The sequence below is a fragment of the Gossypium hirsutum genome, chromosome D02 (genome assembly GCF_007990345.1).
Source record: "Gossypium hirsutum isolate 1008001.06 chromosome D02, Gossypium_hirsutum_v2.1, whole genome shotgun sequence".
Classification (NCBI taxonomy): Eukaryota; Viridiplantae; Streptophyta; class Magnoliopsida; order Malvales; family Malvaceae; genus Gossypium; species Gossypium hirsutum.
In genome coordinates this window covers 47,874,973-47,898,721 of record NC_053438.1, presented here as the reverse complement: position 1 = coordinate 47,898,721, position 23,749 = coordinate 47,874,973, and the positions used below count along the sequence as shown (strand labels likewise).

The window sequence follows — 23,749 nt, the reverse complement described above, 5'->3', positions numbered from 1 at the left end:
ATACCAACACCTACACCCATGGATCCTCAAATAAAATTAGTATCTAATGCTGATCAATTGAAATATGCAAGTCTAATTGGTTGTCTTATGTACATAATGATTTATACAAGACCAAATATTGCATATGTTGTTGGAAAATTAAGTAGGTACACAAGTAATCCAAATAGTTTACATTGACAAACTTTGAATATAGTACTTAGGTACTTAAAGAAAACTATTAACTATGGGTTGTGTTAAAATGGATATCCTTCAGTTTTAAAAAGATATTCAGATGCTAGTTGGATTACAAGTTTGGAAGATCATGCTTCTACTAGTGGATTGATCTTCATTCTTGGTGGAAGAGTTATTTCTTGGTGTTCCAGAAACAAACATGTATTACTGATTCCACCATGGTAGCAAAATTTATTGCATTACTCACTATATCTAAAGAAGCAGAATGGTTAAGAAATTTGCTTTGTGATGTACCTTTATGGCCTAAACCAATTTCACTTATTTCTATCCATTGTGATAGTGAAACTACTCTAGCAAAGGCATATAACCAAGTATATAATGAAAAGTTTAGACACATTGGATCAAGACATAACTATGTCCAATAATTAATCTTTAATGGGGTGATCACTATTAATTATGTAATGTCAAGTGAAAATTTGGCGGATCCTTTACCAAAAAGTCTCGTTAGAGATGTAGTCAACAAGACCTCAAAGGGGATGAGACTCAAGCCCATTAATTAGAGTCACCCATGGCGGAAACTCGACTCAACGCTTGGTATAACGTCAAGTCTTGAGTTCAATGAGACAAAGTACATCATTAGCATGTCATTACTAGCACTATAAATAAATTCACCCTAAGATTAATGTGCTAGGTACCCGTAATGATAAATGAAGGATGAGTAATATTCTATTAATAGACCCATAACATAAATATGTTATAGTATTATAATTATGAGAGCAGTCTTGATGGGATCTACCTATGTGAGTGGAAGTGTGGTCGCTTCTAGGAGCTTAAGGGCTTGGCTCTGACAGCACTCATGAAAAGAGGACACAAACACATGGCCATAATAGTGTCATTGGATACTATGTATTGATCGATGTTGAAATCATTGTGTGAGATGTGTTCGGTTAATCAAATAGGATAACTAGTTCAAAACTTAGTCTACCATGCAATTTCGATTAACTTTAACATGTTTTCACTAAATGAAGGTTCAATTGTAAGACACCTTCATTTATGCAATTTGATTATCAAGAATATCAAAATTTAAAATATTTTGAAAATGGGGGAGATTATTGGAACATTTTTAACCATATTTATAGTGTTCTAATAACTATAAATGAAAGTACGTAATTAATCAAAAGTTATATATTTTTGGTTATTGGCAAAGAATTATGACTATTCAAACAATATTATTTAAATAGTTATGTTTAATCAAGAGATATTAGATGAATAATTATGTCTCTTTTTAAAGATATTATTATTCAAAAAAGACAACTATTGAAAAATGTCTCTATGAAGAGAAATGTTACTTATACATTGCTCAATGCTTAGTGGACTATTTTCGTTGTCATTAGTGCAAAATACAAATAGTCATCGGGCTTCATTGTATCTTTAAGGTTTATTTGCTTGAAACTCATTTGCACACCGAATATAGGTGGGGGCGAATAGAACCTTAAATATAGTGGTTTGATACACGCCTTGGAACCTTATCATATTTCCTCGTTTTCTATTCTAATTGTTGTTCATGTTTTGTTCGTGTATTTGAGATTTTTCTCACCGAAATTTTTATACTAACAGTATGATCCCACCAGGTTTAACTTGGGCCAAGTTGCATGTATTGGAATTGCTTTCGCTCTTTTTTACCACAAAATAGGAACATCTCAGCAATGCTGCTTTCCCTTTCTTTTGGTTATGCATATGCCTTCCTGATATCCCACTTCAGTCCTTCGCATCTGCAAACTCAATTTTACGCTCTCCTTTCTACTATATATTGGGAATATTATGACTTTATAAAAGGCAATTTTCACAAGGGAATTTGTTCCATCTGAAGGGCTAACAGCCACTTAGAAAATGCAAGGATATCATTATTCCCTTCAAATTAAAGTGGCTAGTGATTGATTTATTCAATGGTTGCATACTCCAATTATGAGCTTTACACTCCTTAATTAAAGCTTACTGCGTGTCACAGCTTATTTCTTATAATCCTGTGAGTGTAAACAATTTTTTGTGCTTCAGTCTCGAATGAATATCAGGACAGAGATTTCTGTTTTAGTGTGTTGTCTGGTTTTTTTCTGCTTGTCGACTTCTGGTTCCCCATCAAATGGTGTCGGCTCTGAAGGTAACATGTGTCCCTTTCTACTGTAATCAAAGACATGGTTGTCGCCATAATCTTTACGCATGTATCTGTTTTTTTTTTTTTTGGAAAAATTTACAGTAATAGCTTTAATGGGAATAAAAAGCTTCCTGGTTGATCCAATTGGGGTTCTTGAAAATTGGGATGAAGCCTCCCCTGATCCATGCAGCTGGAGTATGGTCACCTGCTCTGCCGATGGTCAAGTTATTGGCTTGTAAGTAGCATTATTTTATGTTGCTTTATAAACCGAGTCCGAGTAACATGGTATTATTCATGCTCATAGACTGATAATTGGTTGAAATGATTCTGTTGCAGAGGAGCTCCAAGCCAGGGATTGTCAGGTGTTCTTGCACCTTCTATTGGGAACTTGACCAATATCCAGACAGTGTAAATATAAAATGCTTACTACAAAAGTTTTCAGACACTCAAAATAAATGTTATGAGATAAATATATATATATAATTTCTGCAGGCTTCTACAGGACAACAATATATCAGGAAATATACCATCAGAAATAGGGAAGCTTTCAAAGCTTCAAAATCTTGATTTATCCAACAATAATTTCTGTGGTCAAATTCCCACCACCTTTTCTCATTTAAAAAACCTTGAATTCCTGTATGTTCTACTCTTTGATTTGACCCCTTTTGTCTTTTGTTAACATATAAGTGCAATAAGTTTATATAGAATCTGGTAACTGGTTCAGGAGACTGACTGGTAACAATCTTTCTGGAGAAATTCCTGCTTCTTTGGCTAATCTTACTGACCTTCATTTGATGTAATGTAACCACTTCATCCTTTTTTTATTTTTCTTTCCACAAGGATTATATCATATATATTATGGACTTTGTTTAATTTTGCAGAGACTTGTCTTTCAATAATTTGAGTGGTAAAGTCCCCATATTCCCTGCCCAAGTATTCAAGTAAGTTCCACTTGTAGTTCAACAATTTCTCCTTTATAAATTAATTTTACTCTTCTGGAAAATTGGAACTGTTGTTCATTGTTTTAGTTGCTTAAATTGAATTTTTGAGTTGATACAGCATTGAAGGAAACCCTTACCTTTATACCAAAGGAACAGACAAGGTGGATAAAGGATCATTGCCCAACTCCAGCAAGGCCAAACTCAACAAATCTGGAATTTTTTATGTTATAACCATACTAATGGTTCCTTATTATTATTCTCACTTGTGGGATTCTTCATTTTTCATATGAATACGTATATTTAATAGAACAACTTTGACAAGCCAGTTTCGATGGGAGAGTATGGATTATTTTTGTATGGTTGGTTTGAAATGAATCTCTTACAGAAACTTCAATTTCTTGGTATACAAGCAAACTTCATTTCTTTTTCTTTTTTCTTTTTTTTTATCTTCAACAACTCAATGAAAACTATAACATCTATTTTCTTTTTATAAATTATTTCTTCTTGACACAAACAAACAATTCATAACCAAATGCTGGTGTTTAGGCTGTTCCTTTTCTTCAAGTGTTGACAAATCTGCAATTCTTCCTTACTTCACCATTGACAAAGCTATACGAATTCGTAATATTCCCCAGTTTCACCATTGAATCCGAGAACTGATTGAAGAATGCCACAGGGTCAGCTGCGTATTTTTGGACAAGGCTTTTGGTTTCGATTCCAAATAGGCTGGAGTACAATTCTTGGTCTGAATTAAGCAACCCTTCACCTCTCAAAAGTGTATGATAAAATGAATTGTCAAAAAGATTCGGTGTAACATTATCCATTGCTGTTACATTGTTGTCTCCTGATCCAATTATTGCAGGACAAACTGATCTCAACTCGCTGAGATACGAATCTGATATCGGATTCTTCCCCGAAGTTGCTTCAAAGTCTCCATAAATTCTAGCGCGAAAGCTCTCACAACGTGCCATTCCAATGGTGTGAGCCCCTGCAAGTAATTCACATACGCAGTACCATGAACAATCAAGTCTCAGTTGATTACTCTCCAAAATTTAAGTAACAAGAGCTTACCGGACAGAGCCACCATGTCAGTGACTGAGAGACCTTGATAAAGAAATTTAGCTATAATACTAAGAAGACCCTCATTTGCAGAAGGAATGTTTTCCATAGCTAGATCGTAGCTAGCCGTTTTCGAATCCTTTCTTCCCACGGGTACATGCCAGTAAGGTCCACCAACCTGCAATCAATTGGATAATAAAAATGAGAGCAAGTCAAGAAGTAAGAAATTAGAAAATGTTATCAAGTGTTATAAGGCATTTTAAATACCAGGATGACAGCATCTCTGGCTGCAATGGTGAGGATATCAGCACAAGAAACAATCCCAGGACACTCGGATTCAAGCTTGTTCTTGATTTTGTCAATGATTCTGAAACCCTTTAGAGAGTTTAATCCATTGGTTGAAGCTTTCTTTTCTCCTTGCAACTCGATTGTATCATCAAGCAAAATTGACCCATCACAGCCCTGAACGAAACAGTCATGGAAATGTAATCGAAGAACGAAAGCTGCATTGCGAGGATCGGAGAGGACATGACACTCCATTTCCTTCTTCACAATATCAAACACATTAGGACATGTTGATTTGTAATAATTCAATGTCAAAGGAGGGTCAGTTGCAGCCATAGTGGAGCTGAAAATGGAGATACAAATCAAAAAAAGGAAGCATTGGAGACTAATCGCCATTCTTTGATATCCAAGCTTGAATGAGTGGGTCAAGAAAGATAAAAGAGTGGGGGGAAACAGGTGGGACTTGGAACATATATAATGAAGCTTTACCTTCTGCCATAGCTGTTTGAGTATATAGTATGAATTTGTGTAAATTAAAGTCAAGAGAGGATACAACCAATGTTGGCATGGTTGGTGGGTGCTCTAAACCATAAGTTATTTAACCCAGACACACTTTCAAAGGTCTTTTGGTAAAAAGGCTTGTCGTAATCTAAATTAACAAAAGGAAATTCATATGATATGATGTAATATTTTTTTATCTGTTATGCAACACATTTAAATTGGTTCAACTTATTAGTTTAAACCAAAATAAGGGTAAATTCAGGGTTTATTTAGTTAAAAAAATATTAAAATATATAATCACATTTAAAATTTATAGTCAGCATCTACTCTTTAATGGACCTACAGAATACGGAGCATTAAATACTTTAACAAATAAAAAAAAAGTGAAAATAGTCATTTTTCTTTTATCTATCCAGCAATCTTATGATTTTTATTTTTGTCATCAAAGTTCAATTTGCACGTTATGGCCCTCTGGCATTTTAGCTTCAGAAACAAGAATAATATAGAACAATCTTTCTTGTATTTTCATTTTTCCCTTGCTTTTTCCATGAAGATGGAAAATTATGCAAAATGGTGATTCTTGATTCTTGAAGTGCAAGAGATTAGTACCACGTGCAGGAAGCAATTCATCGACCAAGTCCAAATATTAAAATTTATGAAGTATTACATTGTCGCAAGAATGTAAAATCGGTAAAAACAATATGAAGCAAGAATGTAAAATCGGTAAAAACAATATGAAGGTACTTGTATTAAGAGTCAAATTACATTTTATCTCATTAAAATATTCATTTGATTAAAATTTTCATTCATTTATATAGTTAAAAACTAAAGTGGTCGACATATTAACTAGACAATTATACATTATATGCCATGTGTACCTCATGTCAACGTACAATGAGCAATTTTTAACAGTAAAAATCAATAAAATTTTTAATAGAAATTTACTTTTTGATTCAATGCAGAAGAATTAATTTACTCATTTTTTTAATACAAGAAATAAAATACAATCCGACTCCTAATATAAAACTATTGTTTTACCTGCAAAAGCTTTCATAACCGTCACTCCAATTTTTTGACAAAAACGTATTTAATTTTGTATAATTATTTGATAGATGAAAATTTTTAACTACACGGGTTGAAATTTTACCACAAATATTGTTGAGATTTTACCTCATGTTTACCATTCAATCACCCTTTATTTTTTTTAAAAGAAATTGTCATGTCCAAATAATGAACCTTCTGACAAGGTTCAATTAGAAGACCTTCATTTCCTGTATAGATGGCAACAGGTCCATAGGAGACGAATGCTTTCAATTTACTGGGAATATCCAGCTTTATATGCTTCCTTCACAAAAATTGAAACAGAGCATAGAGCCACTCAAAACATATATATCTTCTAAAGTTCCAAAACAAGTTCAAAAGCTTTTTATAAATTCAACTTAACAGATATGACAAATCACTCTCATACAGCTCTTTCAAAACTAAAACATAAAGTTTCATAAAGCTATAATTTTGTTTTTTTGGTGTGTGAATCAAAAACCTTGTTCACTATGTATACATTTCAGTATCATAAGGCTGATGCTTAATTAGATTGAACCTTGCGCATTGATCCTGCATCTCTTGTGTTAAGCTCAAGTCCAAGCTAGGCAGCACATTCCTTTGCAATAGCGATCTAATCAGAGCCACCACAGAACTACAGAATTCGGGCCATGAAACACACAATGTTCCCTTTGTTTTCTTTAATTGGCATCGACTTAACAGAGCAGCAGCCAAGCCATCAATCATACTACCTGATGGAAAATAGTCTAAACCCTTTAGAAGGGAAGAAGCTACATTGCTACCACCCAATCCTTTTCTTTCGGCTAACGTCTCCAGCTTAAACGCATAAGTTTCATCCGGTGAGAGCTTTCCCCTGAAGTTCTGGCTCTGAATTGAATCCAAAATCAAAAGTCTGTCAGGAACAATGTCCTCGCCAATCAGCAGCCTCGCAACAAGGTGAGATCTCTCTGCAGAAACACCATGTTGAACTGATACAAGCAGAGTAGATTTATCCCCATTATTCAGGGAATAAATGTTGCAAGTTTTGTCTCTGAAAGAGGGTTCGACAGAGAGGCCAGAGAAAGGGACCTCAGGTAGGATAAGACTTCCAACTAATGTCTTAGGTGACAAATGGTGGAAGATATACAAAGATGGTGAAGATAATGCAACGATGAGGAGAGATGGGCGAAGGGGCTTTTCAGGCTTAGGAATAGAAAACACAAGGAATGGCGACGCAAGAGATGGTGATGGAAATATAAAGTTGTTAAGATCTTCCTGAAAGAATCTAGATGGTGGGGGGATTTCTGTTATGACATCTTCCATTTTTAAAATTTAAAGCTCAAGCTCTGCGCATTAGCCAATTAAGCAAAACAGAAATATTATCAGTATCAATCTCCAGATCTCAGGGAGATAAAGAAAACAGTTGAACCTAGTTCTCTAGCCAAAATGTACGAGGTTAATAAAATTTCAAAATTTCAACAAAGATAATAAATGTCTAAGTATTAAAGTTCATTGCTTTTTTAGTTAGAATAAACTATGAACATCATCATTTGGCATTTCTCAGAAGGATGGATAGTCCAACATCAATGAAATTTCATAGCATACTTCACTAAACCAGTAAAAAGTCGGTTACTTCCATAATCAACCCTAATGTAATTTTCACCCCCTTACAGTCATTAAATCACCCTTTTTCCCCTCATTCAAAGAAACCCAAATTTCCTTAGTGTCATTTTGTCAAATATTTCACATGCATAACCCAGGAACACGCAAAAATAGACAACTTCATTTGCCTAAGCAAGAAATCTATCCAACAATAACTGCAGTAATTTGCTTACAGCTCAGACCTTCAAATAAAGCAACTAATTTTTAAAAAAATATGTATGAAACAAGAATTAAGAACTAAGACAGATTAAAAAAAATCCCTTACAAAAGAGGCATAAACAAAGGGACTTACCGTTTAGGAAAGATAGACTTAGTTGGGAGGAATAGCGGTATGTTTTTCACCTCAGATGGGCAGAAAAAAAAGGAAAGTTAGTGAGCACTGACCTCTTGGGCAAGTTACGTTTTTTAACTCGTTTGTTTTAGGCTCTACTGTCTCTCCTCCTTCCAAGAACCTGATATGGCCCAGACCATAATGCCATCTGACACCCAAATTTGAAGAAGCTTTTGTTTTAGATTTTTGCACAGGCCCAGTCTTAATTTTTCTTGGTAAGATTGTAGTTTATAAGGGTAAACTACATCATTAGTAATTAAACTATGGGTAAGTTTTTATTTTGGTCATTAACATATTCAAAAGTTTTCATTTGAGTCACCGGGCTATTAAAATTGATGCTATATGGCTTTCTCTGTTCACACTGCTTACACCAATCAAAAGCTCGCTTTTTCTTTCTTTTCCATGAGAAAGCTTTGGACGTCATAAACCTGTGAACCAAAATTCAAACAACTTTTTTTTTATATCTAACATTGATCATTACGTCGAAGTTGATCTAAGGTATGTTCATTGATCCACCGTGCCAATCATCGATTTGTTGTTTGGAGCTCACTGGTGGAACTTTAAAAAAAAAACTTAATAGTCCAATGACTTAAATAAAAACTATTGAATAGTTCAGTGACTTAAATGAAATCTTCCAAATAGTTTAATGACCTAATTATAAAATTTTTTAATTAAGTGACCAAAACAATAATTTACCCATAATTTAGTGACTAATGATATAGTTTACCTTAAATAAATTCTTTGATTTTATAAAAATTTAAAATTTAATTTCTCTATTATAATTTATTGAAATTAATCCCTACTTTAATAGAAAACTAGTATAAATTCCCCAGCTTCGTTTGGGAAATTTTTCTATAATTTTTTCTTAAATTTTTTATAAAAGATAATAAAGTTAACTTTAATAAATTTCTTTCAAACATATGATTATCACTTATAGCATAAATACATATATATAGATATATATATTTATTACTTTTAGTAAATATTAGTTTACTATCCTGATTTATTTTTGGTAAACTTATAATCAATTATATCAATTAACTTAATTTAAAACAACCTTTTTATTAAAAAAATCAAACTTTTTATTAAATCAAATTATAAATAATTGTATTAGGCATAGATTGTTTTAGATCAAACTATGGTTATGGTCCCTCTACTATGTTTGAATTTAATGTTTAGTATCTATACTTTAATATTATATAATTTGTTTCCTCTACATAATATCGAAATAGTTGATACCCTTAATTATTATGGTCAAAATATTTAGGTCGAATTCTTTTTTAAAAATTCACATAACCATTTTCGAAATAATTAATAATGTTAAGTATTTGGACTAACTAATGTCATTATGAAGTAGAGGACCAAATTATGTCAAATTAAAATATAAAGACCAAATCTCAAAAGTAAGCATATTAGAGAGTTTGGAACTGTAATTTTACCATAATTTATAATAATTAAAAAATATTATGTCATTAATTACTCCAAATAATTAGAACCGTTAATAATTTCGATAGTTGATGTGATTTAAAAAAAATACACCTATTCTAACTCATTATGCTAAAATCTGTTATAAAATAAAAAGCGATGGAGAGAGTAAAGAACAAAAAAATTATGGGAAGCAATAGAGAATGTATTTTATTGATCAAAGAGATTATTACAATGCTTCTTCAAAGTCTCTATTTATAGGCATAAGAAGTATAAATGAAGTAGAGATCTAATTCTAATGACTATTAGAATTTAAAGTACATCAAAACTTATCTTAATCTTGATGGACATCCATTTAATAAGATATTCATAACACTCCCCCTTGGATGTCCATTGGTAGATAATGTGTCTCGTTAAAACCTTATTAGGAAAACCCCTATGGGATTTTAAAGTACGACTCCTTATGTGGTAACTATACCATAAATGTTGATAGTGGAATATGATGGCTTGGTATTATTGAAATTTGTAATGTTTTTAAATTTTATAAAAGTAATAATTTAGTAAATAAATGATAAATTAAGTAAACTAAAGTAAATGTATCATCTTTTTCCATCATCTTCAACCAAATTTTCAAAGGAAAGAAAGCCATTAAAGCTTTTTAGGTTTGGCCATGGTATCCTTGGGTGCATGGTATGTACTTTTGCCCTATTTTTAATGATTTCTATATTTTTGGGATCGTTGTAGCTTAATCTAACTAGCCCAGGGACTAATTTGTGAAACTGTCAAACTATTAGGGTTTTTCCATTAATGAATGTGTAAGAGTTTTGACAATTTATAGAAGAAAATGATTAGTTGTTGATAGATAAACAACTTTTCTTAAGTGATTTTTTGATGAAATTGTCAAATAGGGATTAAATTGAAAAATAAAAAATTTTACATGGTGAAATTGTGAAATAAATGAAATATAGGGCTTTCTAGGGACCTATATGAAATTCGGCTATAGTGGGTTGAGGATGAATTGTATGAATTTTCATTTTTATGAGTTAGGGACTAAATTGAAAAGAAATAAAAATATAAGGGCAAAATTATAATTTCAAATGGTTCGACAGTATTCTAAATGGTATTCTAAATGGTTCAATAGGCATGATTTGAAAAGAGGACGGTAAGAGTTTGATATGAATTACGACATAATCACATATGAATTCCATTGAAATGGTAATACATGATATATTGACAGTTGATATGGATGATATATGAATTTGATACATGATAAAATGTTGTGCTCATCCAAGATCATATTGGCTATGTTATATGTTTAAATGACTAACATGTTTGGTGTACATGCTTAGGCTTTGGCCAAATTGTGGTTGGAATATCCCATGTTAACTTACCTATTATGTGATTAAATGGTAAGTTGTATTTTACATTATATGAACTTACTAAGCAATTATGCTTACTCTGTGTTATTTTTTGTGTTTCATAGTGAATCGAAAGCTCGTTCGGGTTAGAAGATTGTCGGAGCTATATCACACTATCAATCGGCTATATCGATACTTTTTGATGTTTTAAGTTTGGGTATAATGGCATGTATAGGTATTTTGGTTATTAAAATAGCCATTTGGTTTGGCTTGTGTTATGGCATTTTGATGGTGTAATGGAATTTGTTTTGGCATGTATATAAATGGCCTTAAAATGGTTGATATTTTGCTTATTATGTTGAATGATGGAAGATGGAATGATAATCTAAAAGATGCATATTGTAAATGGTCTTATGATAGGTTTCAATGTGGTGGTTTGATACTTTTATTTTGGAGGATATTATGTGGTTATTTGGTGCTAGTTTTTGACTGGCATATTTGGCACCATTTGGTGTGTTTTGGTAAATAAATCAATGGTTTGTGTTTATGCAAACTTAGTTAGAAGTTAGTTGATTAATTTGGCCAATTTGAGTATATGATTATACATGTTAAATGTTGTCATTTGGGGTGCCTTTGGGCATATTGGTTGTATGCTTGTATACCATATTTGGATAGCTTGATTATGCATGATTTTGGTGCCTTTTGATGGCTTGTATGTATGTGCAAAAGTAATTGTAGGTATATGCTAGGATGGGTGAGAAAAATAGCTTGAAAATGACCTATTTTTTGTCCACATGAGCAGAGGCACGAGCGTGTGTCTCAGCCGTGTGTGACACATGGCCAAACGACACGCTTGTGTGTCTCCTGTAGCTTTCAAAGGGTTACAAGTCAACCTGTTATACGGCCTGACACATGGGCGTGTAAAGATATTTTGAGGGGTACACGGCCTAGCACACAGGTGTGTAGCTTGGCCGTGTCACCCAAGTCAGTGAGTTACACGGGCACGGACACAGGCTGGGACACAGCCGTGTGTCCTTACTTCGAATGTCCACACGGTCTGAGACATGGTCGGGCCACACAGTCGTGTGACCCCTGCAGTTTTGGAAATTTGAACTGTTTTCTAAAAAATTCTATGAGATTTTTTATTTAGTCTTGACTTGTCTCAAATGTGTTTTTAGGGCCTCGAGGGCTCGTATAAGGGACAATATGTATGTTTTGAATTGGTTTTGTTATGATTATTGATATGATTTGAAATGTTTGAAATTTGTGTTCGTTAAATTGAAAACTCCAGTAATGCTCTGTAACCCTAGTCTAGCGACGGATACAGGTTAGGGGTGTTGCAGTCTCGATAAAAACCTTTACCAGGAAAACCCAATGGGACAAAACCTTAGTTAAAGGAAAAGAATACAACTTGTTTTTAGACTCCCCCTAATGGAAACATTATATTACATATTTGAGTTGACGCATTCCACTCTTGTGTAATATTCTGTCAAATTTTGAAATCGGCATGCCATAGTAAAAAGATCTGCAAATTATCACTAGAACGAATTTGTTGAACATTTATATCACCTCTTTCTCAAGATCATGGGTCAAGAATAATTTTGGTGAAATATATTCCGTTTTGTCACCTTTTATGTAACCACCCTTCAATTGAGCTATACATGCTGCATTATCTTCGTATAAGATAGTTGACATCTTTTCCTGTAAAGACAAATTACACATCTTCTGGACATGTTGGGTCAATAACCTTAGCCAAACACATTTTCGACTTGCCTCATACATTGCAATTACTTTTGTATGATTTGAAGAAGCGACAACTAATGTTTGCTTTATTGAACGCTATGATATGGTAGTACCCCCATATGTAAATAAATATCCTATTTGAGATCAATCTTTATGTGGATCCGATAAATAACCAACATCAGCATAGCCAACTAATAGAGATTTTGAATTATTTGAATAAAATAATCTCATATCAATGGTCCTTCTGAGATATTCAATTACATGTTTAATTCCATTCTAATGTCTATATGTTTGAGAAGAACTAAGTCTTGCTAACAAGTTTACAACGAAAGTTATATCAGGTCTTGTGTTGTTTGGAAGATAAATCAATGCCATTTAGATATGATACTTCAAGACTAAGAAAATCTTCATCATTCTCACAAGGACAAAATTCAATCTAACGATCATACAACCATCGAGGTACTCAATGGATGCACTTTATCCATGTAAAATTTCTTTAATATATTTTCCGTATAAATTGACTGATGGTCATGAATTACATCTTTTAAATGCTCAATTTGCAGGCCAAGACAAAACATTATTTTCTAAGATCTTTCATCTCAAATTCTTTCTTTAAATAATTTACTGCATTTTGAATCTCTTCGGGAGTCTAATAATATTTAAATCATCAACATAAACAATAATTATCATAAAATATGATCTAGACCTTTTTATACAAACATATGGATAAATTGGATCATTTTTATAACATTCTTTCAACAAATATTCACTAAGACGATTGTACCACATACGTCCAAATTGTTTTAATCCATATAAAATTTTGTTTAGTCTGATTGAGAAATTTTCCATAGAAACTCTGTATCCTTCTGAGATTTTAAATCCTTTAAAGATTTTCATATAAATTTCACTATCAAGTGTACTATGCAAATAGTATGTAACAACATCCATTAGACGCATGTCAATTTTTTCACGTACTGCCAGAATAATAAGACACCTAAACATGATTGCATCCACCACAGAAGAATATGTCTCTTTGTAATCAATTTCGGGCCTTTGCGAAAATCCTTATGCTGCAAGTCGAGCTTTATATCTTATGGCTTCATCAATTTCATTTCGTTTTCGCACAAATACTCATTTATATCATACCGGTTTTACATCTTTAGGTGTTTGGGTTGTATGTCTAAAAACCCCACGTTTAGAAAGTGAATTCAATTTTACTCGAATTGCGTCTTTCCATTTTGGTCATTCTTTTTTATTTTTATATTCCTTAATAGATTTAGGCTCAAGATCTTCATTTTCTTTTGTTATTTCAATAACAACATTATAAGCAAAATTGTTGTCGACAACTACATTTTTTTCGGTTCCATTTTTTTGTATTGACATAACTTATCGAGATATCTTTATTTTCATCATTTTCATTTTCACTTTTAGGTACCTTAATCTCTTCTTAAGTTTTATAATTAGTTATGTCATAGGTCTTTTCAAGAACCCCCGCCTCCACTATATGACCTTCTTGAATGTTTGCTCATTTTCTTTTATAAGGATTTTATCTTTGGAACAAACCGGTCTTCCAAGCTTCAGGCGTGGATTACTTTCTTTTGCACTAACAGTTTGCCTTATTAGGACATCAATTCGTATTGGAGCATTTTCAGCTGGTATGTGAGATTTAATGAATCTGGCAGTTGATTTGTAAAACAAATTATCTGTTAAACTTCTGGTTCACATTGCTTTGTATGAGGATCTTAGACATTGATAATTCATTTCAAGTATTTTATTAATTCAACTTTTTTTTCTCTCCCTCTAACATTGGGAAAACTGACAACTCATGTTATAACTAAATCTCGAATTAATAGCTCAAAAATATTTAACAATATAAGGAGACTCATATAAATATACATTCTCAATCTCTTATGATGACCCATCTTTGTGCGTTGTGGTAGAGCAACTGGAACATATACCACACATCCAAAAATTGTAAGATGGGAATATTTGGCTCTTGACCAAAAATCAATTGTAATTGAGAGTATTTATAATTGATTGGCTTTATGCGTATAACATGTAAATCAATACAATCTCATGCTAAAATATGAAGTTTTGTTCTAATAAGTAATGGTTTAGCTATTAGTTGGAGGCATTTGATAAACGATTCAGCTAAATCATTTTATGTGTGAACATGAGTTAAAGGATGTTTAACTTTTATCCCGATTGACATACAATAATTATTGAAAGCTTGTGACATAAACTCACCAGCATTAGCAAGATGAATTGTTTTAATTACATAATCTGAAATTAATCATTTAAACAAGCAATCTCGCAAATGACAGGTTGTGAGTTGATAATGCATGTGATTATTTTCTAGATGCATCTATTAAATCATATAATATCAAAATCATCCACATGGTGGATTAATGTGCCCATATTCATTTCAAAGATGCAAGATATTAAATCTCAACCTTAGCCAATGAGTTTGTAATAATCAATTATAATTGAGAACAAGTAACATATAAGAATTCTTTAAATTAAATAATCTTCTGGTTTTTTAATAAATGTCTATATGAATTCTCAATTAATTTTCACATCATATATAATCCAGGACGGTCTAACTGGTCACGCCAAATAGTAAATGTATTTGTATCAGTAAACTTCTGGTTTACTTTAACATGTTTTTCAATTGTACTAATAATGTCAATATAAATTTTGACAATTCATAATTTTATCGTTATTCTTTTTATTTTGTATACACATATAAGCAATATTGTGACATTTACTTCTATAAATGTCTATATCAATGTGAAGTCCATAAAATTATTAACTCAATAAAAAAAATATAATTTGCAAACAATTATTTACAATATTCACTTCAGGGAATATGCCAAAATCTTCAAATGTTCAAATTGACATTAATAATCAAAAGTGGTTATACAATTTGTTATATTTATTGCAAACATTCACTTTAAGTTTGGACAATAACGTAAGCATATATCATATTCCTTACCAATAATATTATATAGATATCATTCGTTTCAAGGAATGATTAATTAGTATGTATCATTAGTCATTTTGTTCTAAGAATGAACATTAACAACATTTCAAACCATCCATATTCTTTTTATTTATTTGTCAATAATGACAAGAGGTTCTATTTTATAATTGTTATATATTGCTACATTCACTTCGAGAAATGGATCAAAATTAGTGAAACAAATAATTGATTATTTTGTTTGGTCTTAAAAAGGCATTAGATCAATCCAAAATACTTTTAAAGCCCTTTTCACAAGAGTTTTTCATCATTAATTAACTAAAAAGAAATAACCAAGTCATGCATAGAGATTATTGCAAATCAAATGTACGGATAAAACTAACATTTAAAATATCAAACCTGATATAATGCTAGTGCCAACAAAAAATTCATAAACCATTGCATACATGTATGAAATTTACTTCAAAACATACAGATCATGTTCACTGAAACTTTTCCATTTATAATTGCTCATATGATTTCTCTAAATCATTAACAAATATAAAGTGTATGAACTACCTTTAACAACCTTACGAAAGTAACAAGTTTACCAGGGTTGTATAGTAAGAAAATATAAGGCATTTACAAAATCAAACCACACGAGTTGTTTTAATGCTTCTTATCAAACAACAATTGGTTAATACAAATGAGATTCATAAAAATGCAAACGGTCAAATTAATATAGTAATTCTCATTTTTAATTTTATGAAAATGTTTTCAACCAAAAGAATTCAAGAATTAAAAATGACAACAATTAAACTTGAAATTCAATATTAGAACCAACCCAAAAATCAATTTAGACATTCCTCAAAAATTTGTCTTTAGAACTACGCTTGTATGAGTATTGAAAAAATTTCAAATTGTATAACCAAAATAATAAGACATTAAAGGAACGTGACCTATATTCGAACTAAATCAAATTTGAACAATCATAAATTTCATAAGTTTATCAACACAAATTTACATACTAATATGTTTTTAGCCCTATACATTATTTAATTATAAAACCTACTATATCACCATAAAGAAGTCAATCAATGTTCATTTTCATGAATAAATAAGATGTTTGAAACCATAATTAACCCATAGAACCAAAACTTCAAATAAAATCATCTCAAATATTTAAACCATATATCAAATTGATTTGATATTTAAAGATGCTATTATTGAGAAAAAGTGTAAAGATAAAGATCTAATTAAGTTGATGTACCTTTGTTGTTCAACGAAGTCTTGATGATTTTATCAACAAGTAAGCAAATTTAAACTCCAATAGTAGACTTTGAATCCAATCAAAATTTATCAATAGCAAACTTTGAGAATGAATCTTATTTCACAATTTCATATAGATAGATATATCAAATCCTTCACCATCCTTAATAACATAAAAATAAAATAAGTTAATCAAAATAATTATTGTAACACCCTTAACCCGTATCCGTTGCCGGAACAGGGTTACGCAGTATTATCATAAAAATGTAACTTCATAAAAATGTAACTTAAATCATTCATTTCAAAACATTTCATAAATCATATCATAACCCATTCAAACGCATGCATATCGTCCCTTATTCGAGCCCTTGAGGCTTTAGAAACACTTTAAAAAATGACTCGGGACTAAATCGAAAACATATGAAACCTTAAGGAAAAACTTAAAAAAATTCAAATTGCAAGGGTCACACGGTTGAGACACATGCCCGTGTCTAAGGCCATATAACTCTCAAAATAGGGACACATGGCCGTGTCCCAGCCCGTGTCCGTGCCCGTGCCCGTGTAACTTTTTGACTTGGGTCACACAGCTAAGCCAAACACCTGTGTGCCAGGCCATATAACTCTCGAAAAACAACTCTTAAAATCTACAGGAGACACACGGCCGTATTGCATGACCGTGTGTCACACATGACTAAGACACACACACCCGTGTCTTAGGCCATGTGGACAAGAAACTGGCCAATTTCAAGCCATTTCTTTCACCCAATATAAGCACACACCTAATCCATTTGAATATACAATCAAGCCTTTAAAATAAGCCTAAAACATGAATAATAAGACCAATTCAATAGGTCATTTAACCATACAACCAATATGCCCAAAAGGCACCTCAATCACAACAACCAAACATACTTAAACATATGTATAATTTAGTCATTCCTCACTCATACATTTTTATTCTATTTCCATACTAAACTTGCCACAATGACCACATGTCAAATTAAATTCAAACATATCAAATTGGTCATTCAAAACATATGTTCATTTGACCATTTCAACACCAACCATTAAAGCATCATTTTACTAATAGTTCATCAACCATAATACCAAATCTACAAGCCAAACATAACATCTCATCAAACACAATTCACCTATACATGCCATTATAACATTGATCAAGATATCAAATCTACTGATATAATCGCTGGATAGTGTGATAGATCTCCAACAAACATTCAATCTGATCGAGCTTCTGATAGTCTGTAAAGTAGAGGAAAATAACTACGTAAGCAATATATGTTTAGTAAGCTTGTATAAACTTAAACATAACATTTCATTTCAATAATGAACTTTATAGGTGAACATAAACCTATACTAATGCTACAAGATTTATCAAACCATAAACATTAACTCACAAATGAGTAAGCCCATCAACACCACGTATATTTATCATTCCTAGCATAGTAGAATTTTATAAGACATATTACACAGTCATTAACCCTTTTCATAAAACTTTGAAACCTTTCATTTACTTACTTTCCATTTCATTTACTTACTTTAGCTTAAATAATATTATCAACTCACAAATTAGTGTATTTATTCACAACCTAGATAAATTCATCCATAGCTCAAGTAAATTTTTCACATAAAAGTAAGCCCTTTAACTCATCAATCCATTTACATTATCATATTATATACCAATTATGAACTTATTATTTCATTATATTTCCTTACCTGTATCATTTGTAGAATACAAGACGTAAACATAAACATCAACGAATTACACAAGCTTAACACAAGCCTATATATATCATCATCAATATACAAGTTAGTGCATCAACTCATAAATCCCTTGAAATAACATAAGGTAAGTCATATACATGAATAACATCATTTGAAATCATTAATTTCATGAACATAAATATACTTTCATTGAACATTACCTTTTCATTCCTTTTCTTACTTATCTCATTTGCATAGTAAAAAGTATAAACATAAAATTAACCATATATGTTCCTGTCATCCACAATCTTATCCGGTGAATTGTAACATTCAATTCAAACTCAAATATATGACAATTCCATAAAAATCACTAAACAAGTTACCTTACTGAGATTTACAATCTGATGAACGACTTACGGATATGAGTACATCGATAATCCAACCATAATGAGCCAGATGCTCATACGAGCCAATCCCTCCAAAACACACCAAATACTCACAAGAGTTAGTCCACCCTAAACACGCCAATACTCAAAAGATTTAATCCAACCACAACACGCCAATGCTCAAAAGAGCTAATCCAACCGAAACCAGCTAAACAAAGAGTATAACATGAAAGTTCGCAACAAATGCTAAATCTCGGTTTACTCGGGAAGCATATATATATCACTCCTCAAAAATATCCACTCCAAATCTCCTGCGACACACCAAATCTCGATTGTACTCTATCCCGTGTTCAATTTGAACTAAACATCAACATTCAATCACATTTCTCAAATATTCTTTCATCAACAACAATTAAATATATCATTTGTATCATACAAATTATTCAAAAATTCATATAGATGCTAAATTTCAACCGTACAAACTTACCTGGCTAAATCGCAGAATGTCAAAGTATAGGGGCTTTTTTGGTAATTTTCCATTCTCCTCTATTTTCCGCTCGATCTTGATCTAAATTAATAATTTAATTCAAATTATTAATATCAAAATAATTTATTTTATGCAATTTAGTCATTTTTGAAATCTTTACAAAGTCGCCCCTCACATTTTACTTTTATTCAATTTAGTCCCTAAGCCTAAAACATGCATATTAACCATTTTTACCCAATTTTAAGCTTAGCCGAATGTTCATAGCTTCCAATACAGCCCAAATTTATAAAAAATTCACATCAAATCCTTGTACTTTTATTATTTCAACAATTTAGTCCCTAGTTGGGAAATTCATCAAAAATTATTTAACAACATACTTTTAAATACTAACCAACACTTCAAATTCATCATTTAACATCTAAATTCACAAGATTCATCAATGGAAAAATTCAAAATCTTTAACAGTTTCAAAAACGAAGGTACAGGCTAACTGGACCTAGTTGTAACGATCTCAAAAACATAAAAATTACAAGAAACATAATCAAAATGAGCTTACATGCAAGAATTAAAAATGCCCGACCCTCCCAAGTTGAGCTTCCATGGTGTTTCGGCATGGTGAATTGAAAAGATAAAGAAGAAAAGACTTTTTGTTGTTTAAATTTTGTTTAAATTTCTTAAAATTTACGATTTTGCCATTAAAACATATAATATTTTATAATTTAATACATAGTGCCATCCAATGTCAATACTTAGGACTATTTACTACATTGGTCCGTTCTAATTTAATAATCAAGCCATTAAATCACTAAAATGCTATATTTACTACGCACCTTTTACAATTTAATGTTTTTTTTAATTAACCATCCAAACGTTAAAATTTTTTAACAAAAAATTTTAATACAACCTTAATAATACTCCGTAAATATTTATTAAAATATTTACGATTCGATTTATAGAAACGAGGTCTCGATACCTCATTTTCTAAAATCACTTGACTTTAGGGTCATACCACTTGAACCTAATTATTCATTCAAATAGCATAAATTGCCAATTAAAAATTTATTTTAATACCATATTTGACTCGTAAATATTAAATAAAATTTATAAACTTATTCGTCAGATTTGTGACTCCGAAACCACTATTTTCGACACCACTGAAAAATGGGTTGTTACAATTATAATTAATCATGAATTAGCTAAAAATAATCAAATATGAAACATTAAATAAAAGAAATTTCTTGCAAAAACTTTGCATCTTTCCATCTAAGATCTTGGAAATCATGGAGAATAAATTTGATCGTCGATAACATGTTTTATCACTTTGAGCAAGATCGTGATAACGTGTTATAAAATAAAGAGAGATAGATAGAGTAAAGAACAAAGAAAATATAGGAAGTAATAGAGAATGTATTTTATTGATCAGTGGGATGATTACAATTCTTCTTCAAAATCTCTATTTATAGGTATAAGAAATATAAATGAAGTAGAGATCTAATTCTAATAACTATTATAATTTAAAGTACATCAAAACTAATATTGATCTTGATGGAAATCTATTTAATAAAATATTCGTAATAAAATCAAAATTTTGTTAGAATAATAATTTTTTTAAAAAAATTGATGTAAACATTTTAATAAGAATAACTAACTATGTTAACTATTTGAACTAACCAATATTGTTGTAAAAATAGAGAATCAAATTATATTAAATTAAAATAAAAATATTAAACCTCAAAATGGCAACATAAATTATACGGGAGAAGAAGTTGGATCTGAGGTGTGTCATGAGAAAAGACTTAACCTTTTATATATAGGTATATAATTAAAGTATAATTATTAAATTATAAAATTTGAGAATAATATAACAACTAAAATTAAAAAGTTATCATTATGTATAATTTCAGGAAAAAAGGGAGTCACACGTGTAGATAAAATTATGGTTATGTCCTTCTACTATATTTAAATTTAATATTTAGTATTTTTAATATTATATAATTTGGTTTCTATATATAATATCGAAATAGTTGATATCCTTAATTATTATAATCAAAATATTAAGGTTGAATTCTTTCTTAAAAATATTCATTCCAACCTCATGTTAATATATATATATATATAGATTGGGTTAGAAATGTGTTTTTAAGAGAAATTCACTTAATCATTTTAATCGAAATAATTAAGAATGTTAAGTATTTGGACTACTTAATGCCGTAATGAAGTAGAGGACAAATTATGTCAAATTAAAATATAAAAACTAAATTTTAAATATAAACATAATAGAAAGTTCAAAACTATAATTTTACCATTATTTTATAATAATTAAGAAATAAAATAAAAAAATTGTGTCATTAGTTACTCCAAATGATTAGGACCGTTAAAAATTTCGATAATTGATGTCATCTAAAAAAAATATACTTACTTTTTAAAAAAATACACTTCTTCTAACTTATTATGCTAAAATAAAAATTTTGATAAAATAATATTTTTTAAGAAAATTTAGTCAGAATAATTAAAGATATTAAGTATTTAAATTAATTAATGCTATTGTAAAAATAAAGAATCAAGTTAAATTAAAATATAAATATTAAATCTCAATTATGAACAAAATAAAAGAATCAAAATTAAAATTTTACCAAAAAAAAAAGTTAGTTTTGAGGTTTGTCATGAGAAAGGACTTAACCTTTTTATATAAATTAAAGTATAAATATTAAATTATAAATTGAGAATAATATAAGGACTAAAACTGAAAATTTACCAACATTATAATTTCAGAAAAAAGAAAAAGAAAAGAAAGAAAGAGTGACCGTGTCCATGGATAAGCCTTTCGACCTTCTATTAATCTATAGTTATTATATAGATATAATTGGAAAATATTTTTAACTTTTTTAAATATAGAAATTTAATATCTATGTGAAAATTAATAAATTAATTAACAAATTAAAAAATAATAATTGTTGAAGCTTATGTAAAGTAGAAAGATTAAATTAAAGTTTATCAAGAAAAATCAGGCAGCATAAAATATAAAATATAAAATATAAAGATGAGACTATAACACATTAAAGTAGGCGAGTTCCTAATTAAACATATAAATTATAAATTATAGTTTACCGAGATCAATATAGATGTGCGCCACATGCCGGTGAGCATGGTATAAAATCTTACACCTGCATGTACAGCTAGCACACTGCCTGTAAGATTCCTCTGCATCATCATTCAAAGAACAATCTTACAAAAAAAAAATTAATTACAGTTCTCAATGATGTCCATCAATGGTGATGTTTACTAAGAAAAAAACAACCCATTGACCAGCACCAACTGGATTTTGCAAATCTTTTGACTTTTTTGTTCTCACTGCTCATTCATGGAAACAGCAACCCTTAATTAATTCCCATTACCCTCATACAAATACAGCCTGCCATTTTTATTGGTTACCCCTTGAACCTTTTCTCCGAGTAGTTTAAACTGGGGAAAAAAATGGCAAAGCGCTTCATCTTCCTGATCATGGCTTTTCTCTTGCTATTTACTGCACAATGCAGACATCTGTCTACCAGTATTAAGCAACAGGTTGATATCCCAAAGATACCATTTTCTTCACCGGTAAGTTTCTGTCAAGGGAAATAACATTGGGTTTTTTTTCTTTTCTTTTTTTTTTTGACAAGGTTTTTTTATGTTAACAAAAATGGCACTGGCAGGAATGGAGTTCCATTGATGAGGAGTGCAAAGGTTTGGATGAGGATGCATGTCTGGTTAAGAGGTCCTTGGCTGCTCATACGGATTATATTTACACCCAACAAAACATTGTACCTTGATCCTTTTTGTGTGTTGTTTTTCTTTGAATAATGTTCAAACTCCTTACTTGCTCCTTCCAAGTTATTATTAGGACCCCAATTGAGTGGTCAACTTGTCGTTCATATTCTAATTACATGCCTTGTTTCACATTGTGAGATCCACAACTTAACTATAGGTTTAACTGCTGTTATTACCCCTCCTCCCATTCAGTTTTTCAGCAAAGTTATTAATTATTTCAACTTGTTTACTAGATTATTTTGACCTACCAATATCATTCTCAACCACCAGAATCAATCATTTGAGTTGATGCTTTTAAGTGCCTTCATATTTGCATTGAAGTTGTTTTACTTTGACACATATTCTCACATGAGTCTGCATTTTAAGGAACAGATGAGATTTTCCTCTAGATATACATACTGTATCTGTGCTTGTCTGTTGTGTGAAAGAGAAAAGCATAACATTTTTGAAGTA

The 23,749-nt window shown here is 30.8% G+C and overlaps 4 protein-coding genes across 5 annotated transcripts; 2 read left to right on the top strand and 2 right to left on the bottom strand.

Annotated features, from left to right (window-relative positions):
* Nucleotides 1-2,038: 2,038 nt before the first annotated feature.
* Nucleotides 2,039-3,585, top strand: LOC107936592 (protein NSP-INTERACTING KINASE 2). Of its 2 annotated transcripts, none has more exons than XM_016869355.2 (7): nt 2,039-2,329; nt 2,426-2,558; nt 2,660-2,731; nt 2,816-2,959; nt 3,048-3,119; nt 3,205-3,264; nt 3,383-3,585. In XM_016869355.2, exons 1-7 carry the CDS (start codon nt 2,233-2,235, stop codon nt 3,552-3,554), a joined length of 750 nt encoding a protein of 249 aa, XP_016724844.1. In that variant the 5' UTR covers nt 2,039-2,232; the 3' UTR covers nt 3,555-3,585. The 2 variants fall into 2 exon arrangements, with proteins under 2 accessions (XP_016724844.1, XP_016724849.1); XM_016869360.2 differs by having other exon boundaries at nt 2,051-2,329; nt 3,374-3,585.
* Nucleotides 3,586-3,725: 140 nt separating this feature from the next.
* On the bottom strand, nt 3,726-5,278 carry LOC107936581 (peroxidase 11). Its single transcript, XM_016869346.2, has 3 exons — nt 4,591-5,278; nt 4,336-4,501; nt 3,726-4,252 (listed from the first exon to the last, which is right to left on the bottom strand). Exons 1-3 carry the CDS (start codon nt 5,002-5,004, stop codon nt 3,825-3,827), a joined length of 1,008 nt encoding a protein of 335 aa, XP_016724835.1. The 5' UTR covers nt 5,005-5,278; the 3' UTR covers nt 3,726-3,824.
* Nucleotides 5,279-6,511: 1,233 nt separating this feature from the next.
* LOC107936574 (uncharacterized) lies at nt 6,512-8,333 on the bottom strand. The gene is made up of 2 exons (XM_016869335.2): nt 8,102-8,333; nt 6,512-7,493 (listed from the first exon to the last, which is right to left on the bottom strand). The coding sequence occupies exon 2, from the start codon at nt 7,468-7,470 to the stop codon at nt 6,658-6,660; it is 813 nt and encodes a 270-aa protein (XP_016724824.1). The 5' UTR covers nt 7,471-7,493; nt 8,102-8,333; the 3' UTR covers nt 6,512-6,657.
* Nucleotides 8,334-22,690: 14,357 nt separating this feature from the next.
* LOC107936566 (phytosulfokines) lies at nt 22,691-23,400 on the top strand. The gene is made up of 2 exons (XM_016869321.2): nt 22,691-23,086; nt 23,182-23,400. The coding sequence occupies exons 1-2, from the start codon at nt 22,964-22,966 to the stop codon at nt 23,296-23,298; spliced, it is 240 nt and encodes a 79-aa protein (XP_016724810.1). The 5' UTR covers nt 22,691-22,963; the 3' UTR covers nt 23,299-23,400.
* The last annotated feature ends 349 nt before the right edge of the window (nt 23,401-23,749 follow it).